General features: G+C 41.0%; 1 protein-coding gene across 2 annotated transcripts in view; it reads right to left on the bottom strand.

Annotated features, from left to right (window-relative positions):
- Positions 1-758: 758 nt before the first annotated feature.
- The window catches only part of GRK2 (G protein-coupled receptor kinase 2), a 39,154-nt gene continuing 23,506 nt past the window's right edge, over positions 759-16,406 (bottom strand). Inside the window, exons 10-21 of one of the 2 annotated variants that reach the window (XM_088146285.1) lie at positions 16,179-16,257; positions 15,920-16,050; positions 15,070-15,164; positions 14,140-14,247; positions 13,906-13,972; positions 9,114-9,214; positions 7,434-7,500; positions 7,187-7,282; positions 5,514-5,676; positions 5,167-5,303; positions 4,766-4,879; positions 759-2,770 (exon numbers count right to left, since the gene is read on the bottom strand). In XM_088146285.1, coding sequence (XP_088002411.1) covers positions 2,600-2,770; positions 4,766-4,879; positions 5,167-5,303; positions 5,514-5,676; positions 7,187-7,282; positions 7,434-7,500; positions 9,114-9,214; positions 13,906-13,972; positions 14,140-14,247; positions 15,070-15,164; positions 15,920-16,050; positions 16,179-16,257 — 1,329 coding nt within the window. In that variant the 3' untranslated portion in view covers positions 759-2,599. The remainder of the gene's footprint in view (positions 2,771-4,765; positions 4,880-5,166; positions 5,304-5,513; positions 5,677-7,186; positions 7,283-7,433; positions 7,501-9,113; positions 9,215-13,905; positions 13,973-14,139; positions 14,248-15,069; positions 15,165-15,919; positions 16,051-16,178; positions 16,258-16,406) is intronic. The other variant, XM_007430951.4, reaches the window with a different exon arrangement.

Here is a 16,406-nt window from a genome sequence, read left to right as displayed (position 1 = left end):
GCTGCCTTTTTCTAAGGTATTTTTCCTCATCTTCATACTGCAGCTTTCCTAGAGCCCAGATGATCTGAGAACTAACCAGGGCTGACCCTGCTTCACTTTCCAGATCAAACAAAATCAGTCTGGTACTTTCATCTAGCTGGGTGTTATAATGCTACTGCTTCTTAAAATCATGCAACACTCACATGTGCTAGACACATTCCCCTAGTGATCATTTTAATAACAATAATAAATAACAATAATTCATTGAACTTGTATGCCACCCAACTCTCAATGACTCATTTTCCCTCAATCTATCCCTGCATGACCACTTCCAGTACTGAAGATAATGGGCCACTGGATCTTTTGGCAAGTAAATCTAGGCCCAGTTATAGGAAGCAAGATTGGAACTATGGCTTTTGTTTAAAGCTACAGGGATGAGAAATTATTACCTTAGTTAATATTCCAAAGTGGGCCATCAACTCCCATTGTCTACACTATCTTCAAGGCCTCCCTTCCTGTCTAATGGGAGAGAAGCCTGTAGGGTTAGTGGCAGTAAAAGATAATGCTTCTCTAAGCAGCATCTGTTATAAAGAGATAAAACATATTCTTTAGACAGGCTCAAGCTAAAAGCATGGAATGGTTGTTTCGCTCTCCCTACCAGCAAATGTCCTCTGAGAAGAGGCTTGGTTACCTCCTGTGTTGCATACCCCAAGCATATGTATACATGTGGTCAGTGTTGGTGACCTCTTTTATCATTCTGGTAATAGGAGCCACAGAAGAACTCATAGTATGCAGCTGTGGGTTTTGGATTTTTTATTATAAAAACAGTATTTATCCCACTCATTAAAATCACATTCAAAAATCGGCAAAAAATCCATAATAATAACCCAGAGAAACAAACCAGAGATCAATATTTACAGACACTGCAGGGACAGGGGTTTTATTCCACCTCTCCTCCTTCCTTGGAAGGAAGGGGGGAATCAGATGGCAGAACAGGCAAAATTCATCACATGGGGGGAGGGGGCATGCAGCAGAGGCAATTGCATGCGCTTGGGGCATGAGACCTGACCCCCAACTGAAAGCCGTCCACCCCAACCCCCATTAACTGCAAATGAAGGGAGGAGGAAGGGTACGGGGATGATTCAACCTGAGATTTCTCACCATCCTGTGGGAGAAATCATAATGCTTGGGGCGGGGGGGCTTGAAAGGGAACACTGTTTCATACAAGGCATACTGGAAGGGAGGAGACGAGCAGGCTTAGCTTTTCAAACCCACCCTGGCCCCTTGGCACAGATTTATTTACAGAATCCTTCAGACACTTGGGAGTTGGCACAAGGCCTTGATCAGGCTGTTTCCAGCTACTGCAGTCCAGCTCCAGCCTCAAGAGGCCACGAAGTGAGGTTCAGGCAGCTCCAAATCGCTTTTGGCATGAAACCCACTGCCCCTCCCTCTTTCCACAGCAAAGCAGCATGGATTTTGGCAGTGGGGACAGCAGAAATAGGGGCAGTTCTCATCTCATCTCAAAGAGAAGAGTTGGAGGCGTTAATATATTCTGGGCAAGGCAAACACAGGGGTTTCTCTAGATCCGTCCTGGGGTCACAGGGAGTACAACTTAATCTCCACTAGGCCAACTGAGACAGGCACAAAAACCATCCTGAAATTTGGCACCACTGATTGAGAATGCCTGTTCAGGCCTGGAATAGCAAAGGATTTCAGTTCCTAAGGCTGCTGCTGAAGAAGCAGCTGCTGTCCTGGGTCAGAAGTATCAGATTTGGAATGGCGAATGGTGGGATAAGAAGAGGGTTAGAGTAAGGTTTAAGGACCTGGACAGAGCACTGGGAAAGAACAGGACTATATTTTTATTTTTGTTAAAAATTTCTATTACAGTGTAATTGTTTAAAGGCCAGACCTCATCCCTAGCCTGGAGTGGAACCCCAGCCAATTCTGAAAGAGATGCTTATGCTTAGCAATGGCCACCTACCCAACACTCTTTGAGCAAAAGGTAGGGGGTGAAAATGCATCCTTCAGATCTCTCTGGCAAGAACTAGAATAGATTTCTTCAGGATCTACGGTGGAACCCTTATCAGAGCTCGGTATGGGAAGGTAAAGGGTCTGGATTTCAGATTGTCTTGCAGATTTCTCCTCATCTCTGCTAGTGTAAGAGGACTCATCTTAGACAACGTGTATGCCCATAATACCATATGAACAAGGCATAGCAGGATCTGTGGTATTCCTCATGTGTACTTTGGCACACATTTGGCACCACAGTGAGAAAGTAGGAAGGAACTGCTCAAGATGCCTAGCACACTTCACAACATTTCCTTCTGTTGGTCCTATTTAGGGGCAAGGCCTTAATCTCAGCCTTGCACAGTAGGGAATGAGCAGACTCTTATCCACCTTATCAGACTCCTACCCCTGAAATGGTTATCAATCCCCATGTGCAGAGGGGATGGGGGAGGAAGGAACCTGTCCCACACTTTCTGAATACCCCACCCCCCATTATATCCCTGGAGGCTGGGGGGACGTCACAATGATCAGCAAGAAGAGACAGGAGAGAGGGTGGGGATGGTGGGCAAACCCAGCTGAATAAATTAAGGATGGGAAATGAAGTCAAGGAAGGTCAGAGGCCATTGGTACTGCTGCTGCTGCGCTGAATCAGTGGGACCTTGCTTAGCTCTACCACTGGAGAGCGTGGCTTATGTTTCATTTTGGGTACCCTTTGCAGCAGCTGCTGCGCTTCCTGGTAGGCATCACGCAGCTCCTTCTTCCATTGCACCAGCTCAGGATCACTCTGGGAGAAAAAAAAGATGGATTAACGGTGAGGCACAGAAAAGGCATATTCCAAGACAATAGCAATAACTTCACTGGGGGTGGGAGAGGGAAACTACATTTCATCAGTCTTATTCTTCATACTGTAAGCAAGACTTTGCCCCCTATTGTGACAAACTGATCCAGAGCCTTTGTTACAAAAAGGTGGTGCCTCCTTAAAGAATCCCTTGGTTCTTTGCTGGAATGAGGAGTACGCAATGCACTTACCAGATATTTTAGACTGCAACTCCTTTAGACTGTTCAAACATGAACAGTGGTTAGGAGTTATAGTCCAACACCACTTATAATCCATTTTATCTGAATTTGCAAAAAAATTACACTTTAATGTGCATTAGGATTCTTGAGCTGCTAACCCAAATCAGCAAACGCTATCCTTTTAATATTTAGATATAAATGATTAAAGCTTCCAGGGATTCCCTTAGTGCTTAGCATCTCTCTATGCCAGCTATTAGCACCAGTATTTTCTCCCAGCAGAAGAAAGCAACTGGAGGCACAGAATCTCAATCTGACCCTATCAACACAGCTCTGGCCCCTGAAGATCCACTTATTGTTTGCCCTGAATGCTTTTTAATGCCCACATATTCTGCAGCATATGGAACCTGAAAATTGCAAAACCATTTTGGTTACAAACATCTGGGACGTTATTTAGCAAGATAAACTCCCACTAGATGTCCACTGGAAGCAACAAGACAGAATTGCTTAGCTTTGTTTCCCTAGCTTGTGCTTATCTAGAGAGAACATAAATTCGGCTTGCAGTGACTGGGGAAAATCTCTTGCACCCAGATAACTTATTGCCTCCCAATATCAAAATACAAGCTGCTTCTGATCCTCTTGTAAATCTAGATTAGGCAATAATAGACTACTTAGACATTGCAGTAGATAGACTAGTGCAATGCGCTCTACATGGGGCTACCCTTGAAGAGTATCCGGAAGCTACAGCTGGTCCAGAATGCGGCCGCACGGGCTATTTTTGGAGCCCCAAGAAGGGCCCATGTAACACCGTTTCTCCGCGAGCTGCATTGGGTACCAGTTTGCTTCTGAGTTCAATTCAAGGTGTTGGTTATTACCTTTAAAGCCCTACATGGCATGGGGCCAGGTTACCTAAGGGACCACCTCTCCCCTATGTCTTCAACCTGTCCCACCCGATCGCATAAAGAGGGCATGCTTCGGACCCCCTCGATAAAAGAACTCCAATTAGCGGGGTCCAGAAGGTGGGCCTTCTCTGCAGTAGCCCCCGCTCTTTGGAACATTCTGCCCCCGGAGGTGCAATTGGCCCCCTCACTCCTGGCCTTCCGAAGGGCCTTGAAGACCTGGTTCTGCCACTTGGCCTGGGGTAGGGAGGGAATACTTCAAGCAGGGGGATGGCTAGCCCCATAGTGGCCAGCTGTCCGCAGCCTGATTTTCCATCTTCTTGGATTTTCCTTTTTTAGTATTGTTTTAATGCTGGATGTATTTGTGTTTTAGATATATTTATAGTTTTTAATGTTTTTTGTAAGTCGCCCAGAGTCCCCTATTGTGGGGGAGATGGGCGGGGGAGATATCCAACAAATAAATAAATAAATAAAATAATTGTGCAAATGCAGCTAAGTTCTGCATGAAAACTTAATAGGCATAGATTATTCTGAGAAGTTTGCCAAGCATATATGACCACTAATCATATTTTCCATAAACTGAAAAGAGTTCCTGCCCCAGTCTTTGAGGCAGCTAATAATAAAGATTTTAAGGAACCACCACTCTTAAAAAGGAACGCAGACTACCTTAGAGTGAAATAGCAAGAACAGGAAGCACAAGAATTTCTATTGCCTATTTTTGCTCTTTTTCTATTTTGTATGGAAGAGAAATGTAACATCTTGTTTAGACAGATGCAAAAGTTTAATTTCACAAAAGATCAAATAGACCACCAAAAAAGACTCTTAGGAGAGACTGTATGAGAGGGGAAATAAAAAAAACAACTCACATCACACTGCAAAACGAATTGCTTGCCTCCCCGGATCTTAAGCAGGATGCACTTTCGATCTTTTATTTGTGTCTCCTCCACTGACTGGATCTCTTCCATAGTGAGCAGGGACTGCTGTAATGCCACCCCCACCAAATATCTGGTTAACGAAAGCCATTTCCAACACACATATTAAACATACATGCTGCATGTTTTACCTATATCTAAAGAGTCTCCCTCTTCTCCTGGCACTGCGCTATCCCCCTAAACCCACACAATCACATGCCTATCTTTGTGCACTATCCCCCTAAACACACACAAATCAAAATTAAATTCTTGCATTCATCTATGGCAAGTCTGCAGACAACCCTAAATCTGATATTCTATCTTTTCCACCCATTGGAACAGAGCTTGTCCCTTACCGGAGATTCTCCCTCTCCACGCCATTCCAACCGATTTGGGAAGAGGTAGAAGTATCGCCTCTGCCACTGAGTAAGGAAAGGGTTCCCCAGTTTTGACATATAGCCATGCATGATGCAGTCTTTGCCCAAGGCATAATCTGTACAGAATAGGTAAAGATAAGAATATGAAGGCTAACAAAAAGGTGGGGTGTTATAGGGAGCAGAATAGGACTAGTACCAATGAATCCAGACCGTCTTCCCACACTAAGAACAGGGAAGAAACACCAAGTTTCCAAAAGCAAATGCTATCAGAATAATTCCGAATTCTGGCAAAGGCTTTTCTTGTATAGCACAGCAATGAAGCTCACCTTCCTCATGGCCCAACTGCTTGTTCTTTGCTCTTTTGCGGGCCTCCAGCTTGTCAGTCTCAGCATTGACTGTATCAAATACAGTCTCCGTCACCTCCTGCTGCCAGCGCTCTGATATGGTGAGTGGAAAGTTGCGATAGAGCTCCTGGTCACTATCCAATAGCTGGGAGGAAAAGCAGGTTATGTCACCATATTTCCAGGATCAGAGGAAGCATGCCCCTGGGTATCAGCTGCTGGGAACAACAGCAAGAGAGGCTACCTACTTCTGGGTTCCTCACAACAGCCTTTCAGTCTGTTTCAGTAGTGTTCTGCTTATGTTCTGTTTGGACTTTTGAAATGAGGCCTTTTGTTTTCTCCTTGGCAGTATTATTTGCTCCAGTTCTGTCCCTTCTATCAGTTCACATTCACAACTTGCACACTTCCTTGTAGATATTTCAAATCCCATCTTTTCTAGCACTTCCTAACTTCCTCAGCACTTTTCTCATCTAGAAGCATATTCCTCCATAAATCTCTGCAGAGATTTCAATTAATTCCCATGCCACCTTTTCAGAGGTTGGCTACCTCTGTTCCATCTGGCTGGCCACAAAGTGCTAGGCTAGATGGACATTTGTCCTAAGCTGGCATGGAAATTCTTAACCTAAACCTATGGGCATATTACTCCAAGCCAGAAAGCTCAGAAAATATATATTAGTTCCTGAACTGCACTACTTTTATTATAGAACAATTCTTGTCTAATAATAGACAAGAATTAGTCACTTACACATTGCTCTTACTGGAAGGCCCCTGAACTGAAGAATAAAAATCAATGCAGTTTTCTTCTAGGATACTTCTTCCACAAAAGAGAAACTGTATTGAGTAATAAAGTAAAACCTTGATTTACTGGACCTTGATACAATGGACTTTGCACGCAATGGACAAAATTTCTGCAGTGATTTATGTCACTTGTGTGATGACTTTATTATGCAAATAACATATTTGTATCCATTTAATGAAGATAATGGCATACTCTCCAATTTAATTGACAATCTGGAATAAGAGACACCCTTTTCCCTCCCTTGTCTGTTAATTTAAGATTCCACTGTATCCTTAATCAATGTCTTTTTAATTTTCAAAGATGAGAGAGTGGCCAATGACGTAGTTAATGCAACAAGGTATTAAACAAATATACAGCTACTAGCAATGACGAATAGCTTCTCAATGTTTGGATGCATTATAGTTCCTACTGCAGGCGTATAGTTCCAATTGCTGGAGGCAAACAAAGGGAAAACTATCAATATCATGTTCTGCTTCTAAGCCTCCCAGAGAACTTTGGCTGGTACTAGACACAGAGGCTAAAACAGAATGATCTAATTGCACAAGTTACTCTGTGCCAGTCCTTTCTCAGCACCAGCCTTCAGCCTAATCAGAATTCCTAGGCAGACACTAGAAGGAGAAGGCTCGTCTGCACTGTTATTCCCTGATGGCAAAACACAGTATTACTGCCCCTTGTGAAATTTCATCTTCTACTGCCTGGGTCTTTCCACTATATGTAAGTTCAACCTGTTTGAGTTCTTTTTGAAGAAAAACGGGATATCAGTTTTAAAATAGAAGTGCCCTCAGGCTTGAGAACATAAGAGAAAATTGCAGCTGCTCAGCAGAGGTCACCATAATTCTGGGAGATTCTCCACGTGTACCTTAATTCCTTTGGTGTCTTCTTCATCAAAGGAGCCAATGTCAAAAGCATCAGCTGCATTTACCTCCCCACGTGGTGGAATCAAGGGCGGTGGATACTACAAAGACATAATGAAATAAAGTCAGCAAAGGAGCAGAACAGAGTTGCTGCCGTATCTTTTCATTTTTTTTTTCATTGTAACGCTCAAATAGGTTTTATTTTTATTTTTTTTCCCATCAGCCTTTCAACTGGGGCTACTCTCTACTCACCTTCTGGAGAAAAACCATCTGCCAGTCCACACCCTGGAAGAATGGATTCTCCTTTACCTCAAGAGACCTAATGAAAATATAGAAGAGATAATAGTGACTTCATCTTTGACTTTGCGATAGTTGGAATTAGAAGGCAGGATAAAAAATTGGAACCAACATGACCTTCATAAACAGCAAATACAACTGATCATGTTCATGTATCTTTCTAACTAGTGAGGAATTCCATTAGTGTGGAATTTCAATTTTTAATTTAAAACTTAAGAAAATTCAGCTAAACCTAATCACATCAGCATCTGTGGACTACTACCTTCTACTGGAATCCCTAGTTTGCTCAGAAAAGTACATGTGCCTATTGCTGCAGTTACAAAACTAAAAATTCTGCATGGGTGCGGAAGCAGCACAAATCACTGTACAAAATCTATTCCATGAACTTCAAAACTAGTATTGTTATTTTTATATTAAAAAGCATGTTTCTCCTCCAGTTTGGAAATATATAGACAATACTGCTTAAAATCTCAGAAACTAGAGAAGTAACTGAGTAAGACTTCTAATGGTTTTGGAGGTACGAGAAGGGAACTGAAACTCTGTTATTCTGTGGGGCTCTTTCTCTTTCCTATGAAGAGCAAATCCAAAGGGGGGGGGGAAACAAAACAAAACTCCAAGATAAATTATGCAAACATGCTAAATTTGCATAGTATATATAAGTAACAAAAACATTTACTGTTTCAGAATCTGGATTGTCTGGCCCCAGAAATTAATAGTAGAGTATACATTTAAGCAACAACATGTATACAGTTAATCATAAGAGGGGTATGCACAGAAAAGAGCCCACTTCATCAGATGCATGGCACGAGGAAAGGTTTGGTTCATCCCTACAGGAGATATACCAAATCTGGGGTTATATGCATTTATCCCAAGATGGCAGTGTATCTTATACTGGGATAGGGAAGAAAAGAAATAAATTGAGTAATCTATTGTTTTATGAAATGGTAAATGAACGATAATAAAAATGCAAAAACAAGGCTGGCTGATCTTTCTTCCTCAGAAAAGAATGTTTAAAAAAGCAATAGCAATTCATATTTTCAAATTAGCTATTTATTATTGTTCTGAAAGCCTTTGGATTTCAACTCCTGATCTACATTCAATGCTAATCAGAAAATCATGAACGTGAAAACTTTACCTAGAAGAAAACAATAGTATTGGAGTTTACATAACACCGTTTTGTTCTCTTGGTACATCCATGCTTCAAGGTCATCTACACTGATTTATCAGATTGTGGCTTGAATTTGCAACTGAGGAATGGAGAAAATTGGCAGCCTTGAAAACCAAGCCAGCAGCCAAATACTGGGAAATGTTTTTCTGTGAAGCTGGTTCTGTTAACATTAACTTCCAAAAAAGTAAAGTTCTGATGTTTTGTTCATATTATCTTCTACAGTAATAGATATGGGAAACAAGTCATGATAGCCAAGCATACGAAAAGAATACGTTCTTCATTCATTACAGGTTTTTGTTTTTCTTAAATGAGAAGTGAATGAATTGTTAGAGTTCCAAACCCAACTCTATTCTGTGTAGATTTTTTTCAATCACTGACATGAAGATGAGTAACCTTAAAACTGTGGCCCATTCAGATATTCCTCTACATCCCACCTAGTCCCTTCAGCACCTTGGCAGGAGACTCACCCACGGCCCATACAACCCAGCCGACGGTTGACATCTCTCTGTAACAGTCCCTCCAGCAAAGAACGTAGCTCAGGTGAAAAGGAGTCTGGCAACTCCACAGCCTATTGAAAAAAAGAGGACAAGTTTAGCCAAAAGGGACCTGAGAGATTGGAGAGGTCAGAGGAAACCAAGGAGAACCCATCAGGGCTCTACATCATAAGTCCTTCAACCTTGGAAACCATTGTTTGTTATTCATTAGGCTATCAGAAAGAACAAGATTTCCTATTCCAGAAGCTGTAGGAGATCCCACAGAAACCAGTGAATAACCTGGGTCTGAAAGCAATGCCATCATAATCCCAGTAGAAAGGAAGGAAGAATCCTAATATGCAGCCTAAAAATTACATGCAGTCAGCCTAATTTCATTTCACATAGCCCTCAGCATTATTCTGCTGCTTGAAAACTGCAGACCCACTGGGAATCACTTTCTCTTCCATTCTGTGGTTGCACATGTTTCTGCAAAAAAGAAGTATGGGTTCAAATGGAATGGAATAGTAAAGAAGAGGAAGAAGAGCTACACAATTTTGCAGACTCCACCTATTTATAACTCTAGTCGGCCTACTATCAGCAGTGGCCACAAAGGGTTCTTTCTGTGTCAAGAAATTTTCAAAGGAAAAAGGTTCCCCATCCCTGTACAAAAGTCCTCAGATGATGATGATGATGATAACAGGTCCTTGGGAAGGACTCAACAGGTGAATAAAAATGCCAAATCCAGTCTAAACAACTGGCTGACTGTGTGACCAACAGCAATAATAATAATAAACTTGTACGCTGCCTGACGCTGGGTGGCTATTATTTATTATTATTAGTTATTATCAGAAGAGGTAAAAAGTTGTTTTAAACCACTGCCACTTCATCCAAACAAACATTCACTTGCACTCCTACCATCAACAGACACCAGTGTTTACTGGCCTCCTGTTAGAGCTAAACAGGCAGAGCTACCTTTTTTTTCCAAATCACTTCATACAATTCAGCTGATTGCTACAAACATCTCACAGATCTTTATCCAAGCTTTTCCTAATCTGATGATCTCCAGATAAATTAGGATTACAACATCCAAAATCCTCAAATGGCTTGGTGGTGTTATAAAGACTTTATAAGTCACTAATGCAGAAATTATTTATGTCCCTCATAACTGTAACAATGCTGGCTTTGGAGGATAGCAGCTGTGGTCCTGATGCCATCTGGATAGCACCAAGTTGAGGAAAATTATTCCAGAAGAGAGGTCAAGCTCCAAGGTTGTTTACAGATCCCAAGCCCCTTTTTTGTAGTCCTGGAGCTTTCTCAGACCACTGTGGCTGAGAATGGCCATCTCAGTTAGTCACCTTGTTTTATTTCATAGGCCACTTAATTGTACAGCTCATTTTAACTAGAGGTTCACCAACATCAATTCTAAATACAACTTCTCTTCATGGTTTCATATTTGATGGTAAAACATTCCCAGATGTCCTGAGTGTATTTATACACTACACGTACCTCCTAGTTAGTGGGATACAGGCAACTGTATGTTGGCATGCAAGGAAGTCTCTACATTGGAGAGACCAAACTTTCCCAGCATAGTATGAACATGCTTGAGCTAAAACTGGGCTTTGGTTATACTTCTGGCATATGGCTGAAAGGTGCCCAAAGTGACCAGTACCATCCTTATGGTTAGCAGGGAATGTTGTAAGTGGGATGTGAATAAGGCTAATAACATACTTTATACATTCCCTGTCCTACTCAAACTTATGTCCTACATTCTATGAAAGCCTTAATTGAGGAAAGCCATGATAGGCAGCAGAGGTCTGTATCAGCAGATGAGAGAAAAAGCATATTTAAAGCTGCTATAAAAATGAGGAAGATTATATGATGTGTATAGTTGTAAAGAATGAATTTAAAGAGAGTAAGGAATGGTTAATAATAAAAGAAGGCAGAGAAAATGCACTGATTTTGATGCAGTGATTTTAAAAATTGTTTTGGAAGGGGACTAAGAAATGATTACAGTAGTGAATGAAATTAAAAATAAAAGTGATAAAATAATTTGGGCTAAAACTGAAGTGAGGCAATGCTGGAAGTGGTATTTAAAGTTCTGTATGGGAATGATAATGATATGTTGAAGAATGGAATTGAAACAAATTCTATAAATATTAGTGTTCAAGCAAAAATGATGCAAAAGATATCCTTTGTACTGTGAGAAGGTTGAAAAAGGCTGCAGATGATGTAACTGGAAAAGTACTAAGATATGGATGTGGAATACAGCTTATTTAATGTGTGAGAACTCCATCTGTGCTTGACAATTGAAAAATGCTTTTATTGTTCTCTACAAAAGGATAGGAAGCAACAGTGAATATAAAAAGTACAGGGGGATTAATTTGCTGGAAATATGTTTGGCAGAATTTTGACTGAAGAGGTGTGATAGGTGATAATGATCAAAATTTGGGAACTACAGTAAAGCTTTATGCTGGCAGGAATTAGGCAGACAGAATTTTTTGCTTTTCAGCAGACCAGTTAGTTTAACTATGAGATAGTTTACTGTATGCTTTTTGATACAGGGCTTACATTATGAAATGTTTTACTCAAATATGGAGCTAAAAGTTTGGTTGTGGTATGGGATAAAAGCAGTATATGATGAAAATAAAAAAACACATGAGAATAAAATAGTATGCTTAGTAAATGGTTCACCACTGAGCAGGAAGGAGTAAGACAAAGACTGCATTGCAAAGCAGAAGTCAAGCGGGTTGAGAGGAAGGGAAGACCAAAAAAGTCACATTTGGACGGAGTTGGTGAGACCCTCAAAAAGAAAGATGTGGGAAGTTTTAAAAAGAAATGTATGAAACAGTGTATAGAAGTAGTGGAAGTAAAGATGGTTTGGGAGCAGTATACTACACTGTATAACTGTATATAGTATATACTATGCTACATAATGCCTTGAGTTATATATAAGATATATAATAATAATAACAACAACAACAACAACAACAACAGCAGCAGCAGCAGCAGCAGCAGCAGCAGCAGCAGCAGCAGCAGCAGCAGCAGCAGCAGCTGGTGTAAACTAGATTCAGCTGTATTACCTTTTCTTATCTCATGCCTGCCTGCCTGCCTGCCTGCCTTCCTCTCTCTTACTGTTTCTCACTCATTTTCTGTGTTTTGTGTAACAATGCTTGATGCCAAAAGAAAATAGCATGATGTGTGTGTATGTTTGTATGTATGGTCTTTCCAATATCAACACTTAAAGTTACCCAATAAAAGCAACTAGCAGTAATTTCAGAAATACTGAAAGTCAGTTCTATTTCACCTAGCTAGAATTTCACTGTCAAGGGTCTCCAGATTACATCACTTTCAAAGACACACATTTCAGAACAAGTCTATTCAGTCAAGACAAATAAAAAGAATCTTTAAATTAAGAAAGGGTATAAGTCTGAATACCAGTTCCTGAGGAAGAGGGCAACAACAGCAAGTTCCTTTATTTTCACGACTAGCCTTTCAGCTTCTTTGTCAGAAATTGGATGCTGGACTAGGTGGGCCTTTGGGTCTGTTTCAGAAAGGCCTGTTTTACACTCTGAAGACCCTTTGATAATTCTATATTGGCATTTTCTATATGTGTTTTAGTCAGCTTCCAAGATAGGCAAGATACCAATTCCATTACAGTATGAAGCAGGTAATGGAGCATGTAACAAAAGCCCCGTAGTCCTTCAAACTTTTCTGAGATACAGTGGAGGATAAAAGGGAAGTAGCATTCAATTATAAATCTGGCTGAGTCAGTCTGGATGTGTCATTTTGTCCTTTGCCTCAAACAGTAAAATATCTTGAGCTAGTGCTGGGCACCACAGCCTTCTCCTTCTAAGTACTTACCCTTTCCCCCTATTTCTTATTTCAGACTTGACTGCTGTTCCTAACTGGCCAAAATGGTACCCTACATATCAAAAGGGAGGTATAGCTAGGCTTGGGGGAATTCCCAAGATCTGCAGAAGCTGAACTTTAAAAAAAGAAGTCCAGTGGGAAGAGAACACGATCTATAGTCTTGAAACACTAAATGAAGCCAGAAAACCAGGTTGTAGGGAAACTATACAGCTTAGCATAGCTGGCTGATTAACAATGAACAAGTGCACTCCACAGTACTGTATTTTGTTGATGGTCCTACTTGTTTAAAATACATTGTTCTATTTTTGATTAAAACAGAATACATTGGGTTTTTTTTAATATTTTGATTATTGCTGAGAATCAAGAATGTTTCATATTCTTGATCCTCAACAATAATTCTGTGTGATGAGGCACTCTTATTTCCTGTTTTCTAATAGTGGTGGCTGAGTGACAGTGAAATTGCCCATTGGTTTTTGGGAGGCAAAGCTACAGCCAAGTGGAACTTCTGTTCAGGCTTCTTGGGTCTTAATTATACTTGCCTGCCATGTATAAAACTGAAACTCTCAGATTTGGGACATGAATTAAGATGAGGCAATGGAAGAGAATCTTAGGTTAAATACTTTACCAAAATACTGAATGATGGAATTAGCAGGGAACCATTTTCAGAACAAATGCCTGGACAGATGTTCAAATCCACATGAAGCTATCAAGTAGGCACACAGTTTAGCAGTGGGGGAATCCAGTTGCTGACCTCTGCGAGGATTCAAATATACTCTTTGTGGTGAGGACTGGTTCAGTAGAGGGGGTAGATACCATTTTTGTAGAGCAAAAGGAGTGAGAGATGCACAGCTCAAAGATGGGAAGATCAGGATCAAGGTTCACCCCTTACCAAGTTTAATAAACAAAAGTAACTTACCATAGTGAGTGTCATGCGATCAATTTCATGTTTGTCTTTAGTCTTGTGCTGCCGAAAAGGGCTATGCCTGTAACAAGAACAAGGAGAACGTTAAAGGAAATTCAGGAAATTTCTCCCTCCTACTGTCTTGCAGTGCCAACTACTTGAATTAACCCGTTTCTCCTGCCAGTTACATCTCATCCCACTGATCATGCTTCCACATACTGGACTTCCCCGACGTATTTGGCCACTTACCCCCTCAGTAGTTTGAAGAGCATGCAGCCTAGAGAGAACCAGTCAGCACTGCTGTCATAGGCCACACCTTTCTGCAAAACCTCCGGTGCCATGTACCCATGTGTGCCACTGCAGGGGGGACCAAACCAAGAATCAGAAGGAGCAGAGCATCAGGCTAGAGACCCTTAGCAGGATGTGTCAAAGGAAAACAGAGCTTAGTCTACTTGTGTATCAGAGATTTGCACTGCACTTTTCGAAACTTATCTGGTTTGTAAATGGAAGCAATTACTAATTCCCCCTTGCATTACGTTTTTAAATTGTAATTATGATCTGTGGGAGTGTGTTTCCAATAAGTTCTTAATGGAAGTGGCTCCAACTGGATAATCTGCTAAAACTGCCCACATACTAATACCAAAATAAATAATTACCTCTGCTGGTGAGTAAAGATCTTTGCACACAGGTTTAACCACCAACACCCTGAAAATATCCCTTTACCTAATCATATATAAGCAGAAAGTGCAAAAGGCAGACTCCAAGTATGCAGTCAGGAGATTGGAATGTTGTGATATGTTGATCCATGTTTTTAGTTTCTGTATACATAGCCATTATGCAAATTCTGTGCATAGATGATGGACAGGCTGAGCTAGAAGCATCTTGGAATGATATCACTCCCTATCACAAATAAGCGTGAGCATGTAAATTGATTTAGAGGAAGTGAAGAAATATGTTTTAAATTTTCCAGATATTTTGAACTAACCCTTTTCACTGAGCATCCTGAATGGGGGTGATGGACACGGAAATCTAAAGCATCTGGAGGGCACAATAACTAGGGAAGCTGAGGAAGAAGGGGGTGGGGAGGGAAGCATGTTCCCATATTTATTTTTGTTATAAAATTAGTTTTATATAGAGTAGAGTTTCTGGCTAAAAAAGAGATTTATTTCAGATACTCACACACTGGCATGAGGCTTCTTCTTGGAGAAGTCACAGGCAAGTCCCAAATCTGAGATGCGGACATGACCGAACTCATCTAGCAAGATGTTGGCTGGCTGCAGGGACAGAGGAGTGTTTAACAAAAGGAGTGTTTTATTCTTATTTCTTGGACTCCAGAGTGCTACTGCAGAAATGGTGATGAAAGAGGACATATCAGCCCAGCCTATTTAAACTCTCCTCTATCATACTGTGGCGTGAGCCTCTGCAACAGCACTCTGGGGTCAACCAAATAAAGATAAATCTCTGCAGAGAACTGAAGAGGCATTTTCTGAATGATGAATTCAGCTCCTGCAGTGGATAGACTAGGTTTACAGAGGAATATAATAAAGATACAATATACAAAACAAGCAACAAAACATGATCCCATCCTACTTTATATGAAGCAGTAGTTATGATTCAAAGAGTGGACATCAAACATTTTAATAATTCCAAAATACTTAGAACAGGAACGTGGGTCACTAGGAAATATTAAGATATTAGAATATTGTTTTACTTTCTTCAATAAAATAATTCAAATTTTAATCAAACTTCCATTTTCTAAAGGAGACAACAGAGCTTGATTTTAATGTTCCCTAATTGCAAACACCTCGGCCACATCATGTTGGCTCCGAGGTAGGAGACGGAAGAGACACTTAGCAAGAAATCCAAATGCATTGAGAAAACTATCCTTCATCTGCAAAGAGAAATGAGATACTGAAGCCCCGTACCAGCAATCAACTTTCTTTGTGAAAGAAAGCTAGTAATGGTGATGGTGGCTCTGCTGGACCATTATACAGCAGTGGGATTGGCTAGAAGAGATGGATGTGCTCACCTTGAGGTCACGATAAACCACAAAGCGATTGTGCATATGTTCCAGACCCAGGATGATCTCTGCTGCATAGAAACGCATCTCAGCCTCTGAGAAGACTCCATGCTGGGAGAGGTGGTAATGTAGATCACCCCCTGCAAGGAGGAGAGGAAAGAACTGTGTGATGGAACAAGACACAGCGAGGGGCAGAGGAGTCGTTTAGGAAAGCACATGAGGATGGCAGAGAAGAAGGGGCTCTTAGAGGCAGGATCCTGGCTCTCACCATTCATGAGGTCCAGGATGAAGCTGAGCTTGTCGGGTGTTTGGAAGGCATATGACATGCACACGATGAAGGGGCAATCCTGGGAGGGATCCAAAGAACAAAGTTACAACAGAAAAAACAATAAAGAAACTGTATGCATGCACACACCATATATTGATCAATGCATTTCGTCTCACACTCACACACAGTTCACCTCTGGCATCTTTGCTGTACATTCTACAATCTCTA

Source organism: Python bivittatus, unplaced genomic scaffold (assembly GCF_059951505.1).
Source record: "Python bivittatus isolate LINGU-HERP-01145 unplaced genomic scaffold, Pbiv_v1 ctg000480_np1212, whole genome shotgun sequence".
In the NCBI taxonomy this organism is placed as follows: Eukaryota; Metazoa; Chordata; class Lepidosauria; order Squamata; family Pythonidae; genus Python; species Python bivittatus.
This window is presented reverse-complemented; position numbering and strand designations above follow the sequence as displayed.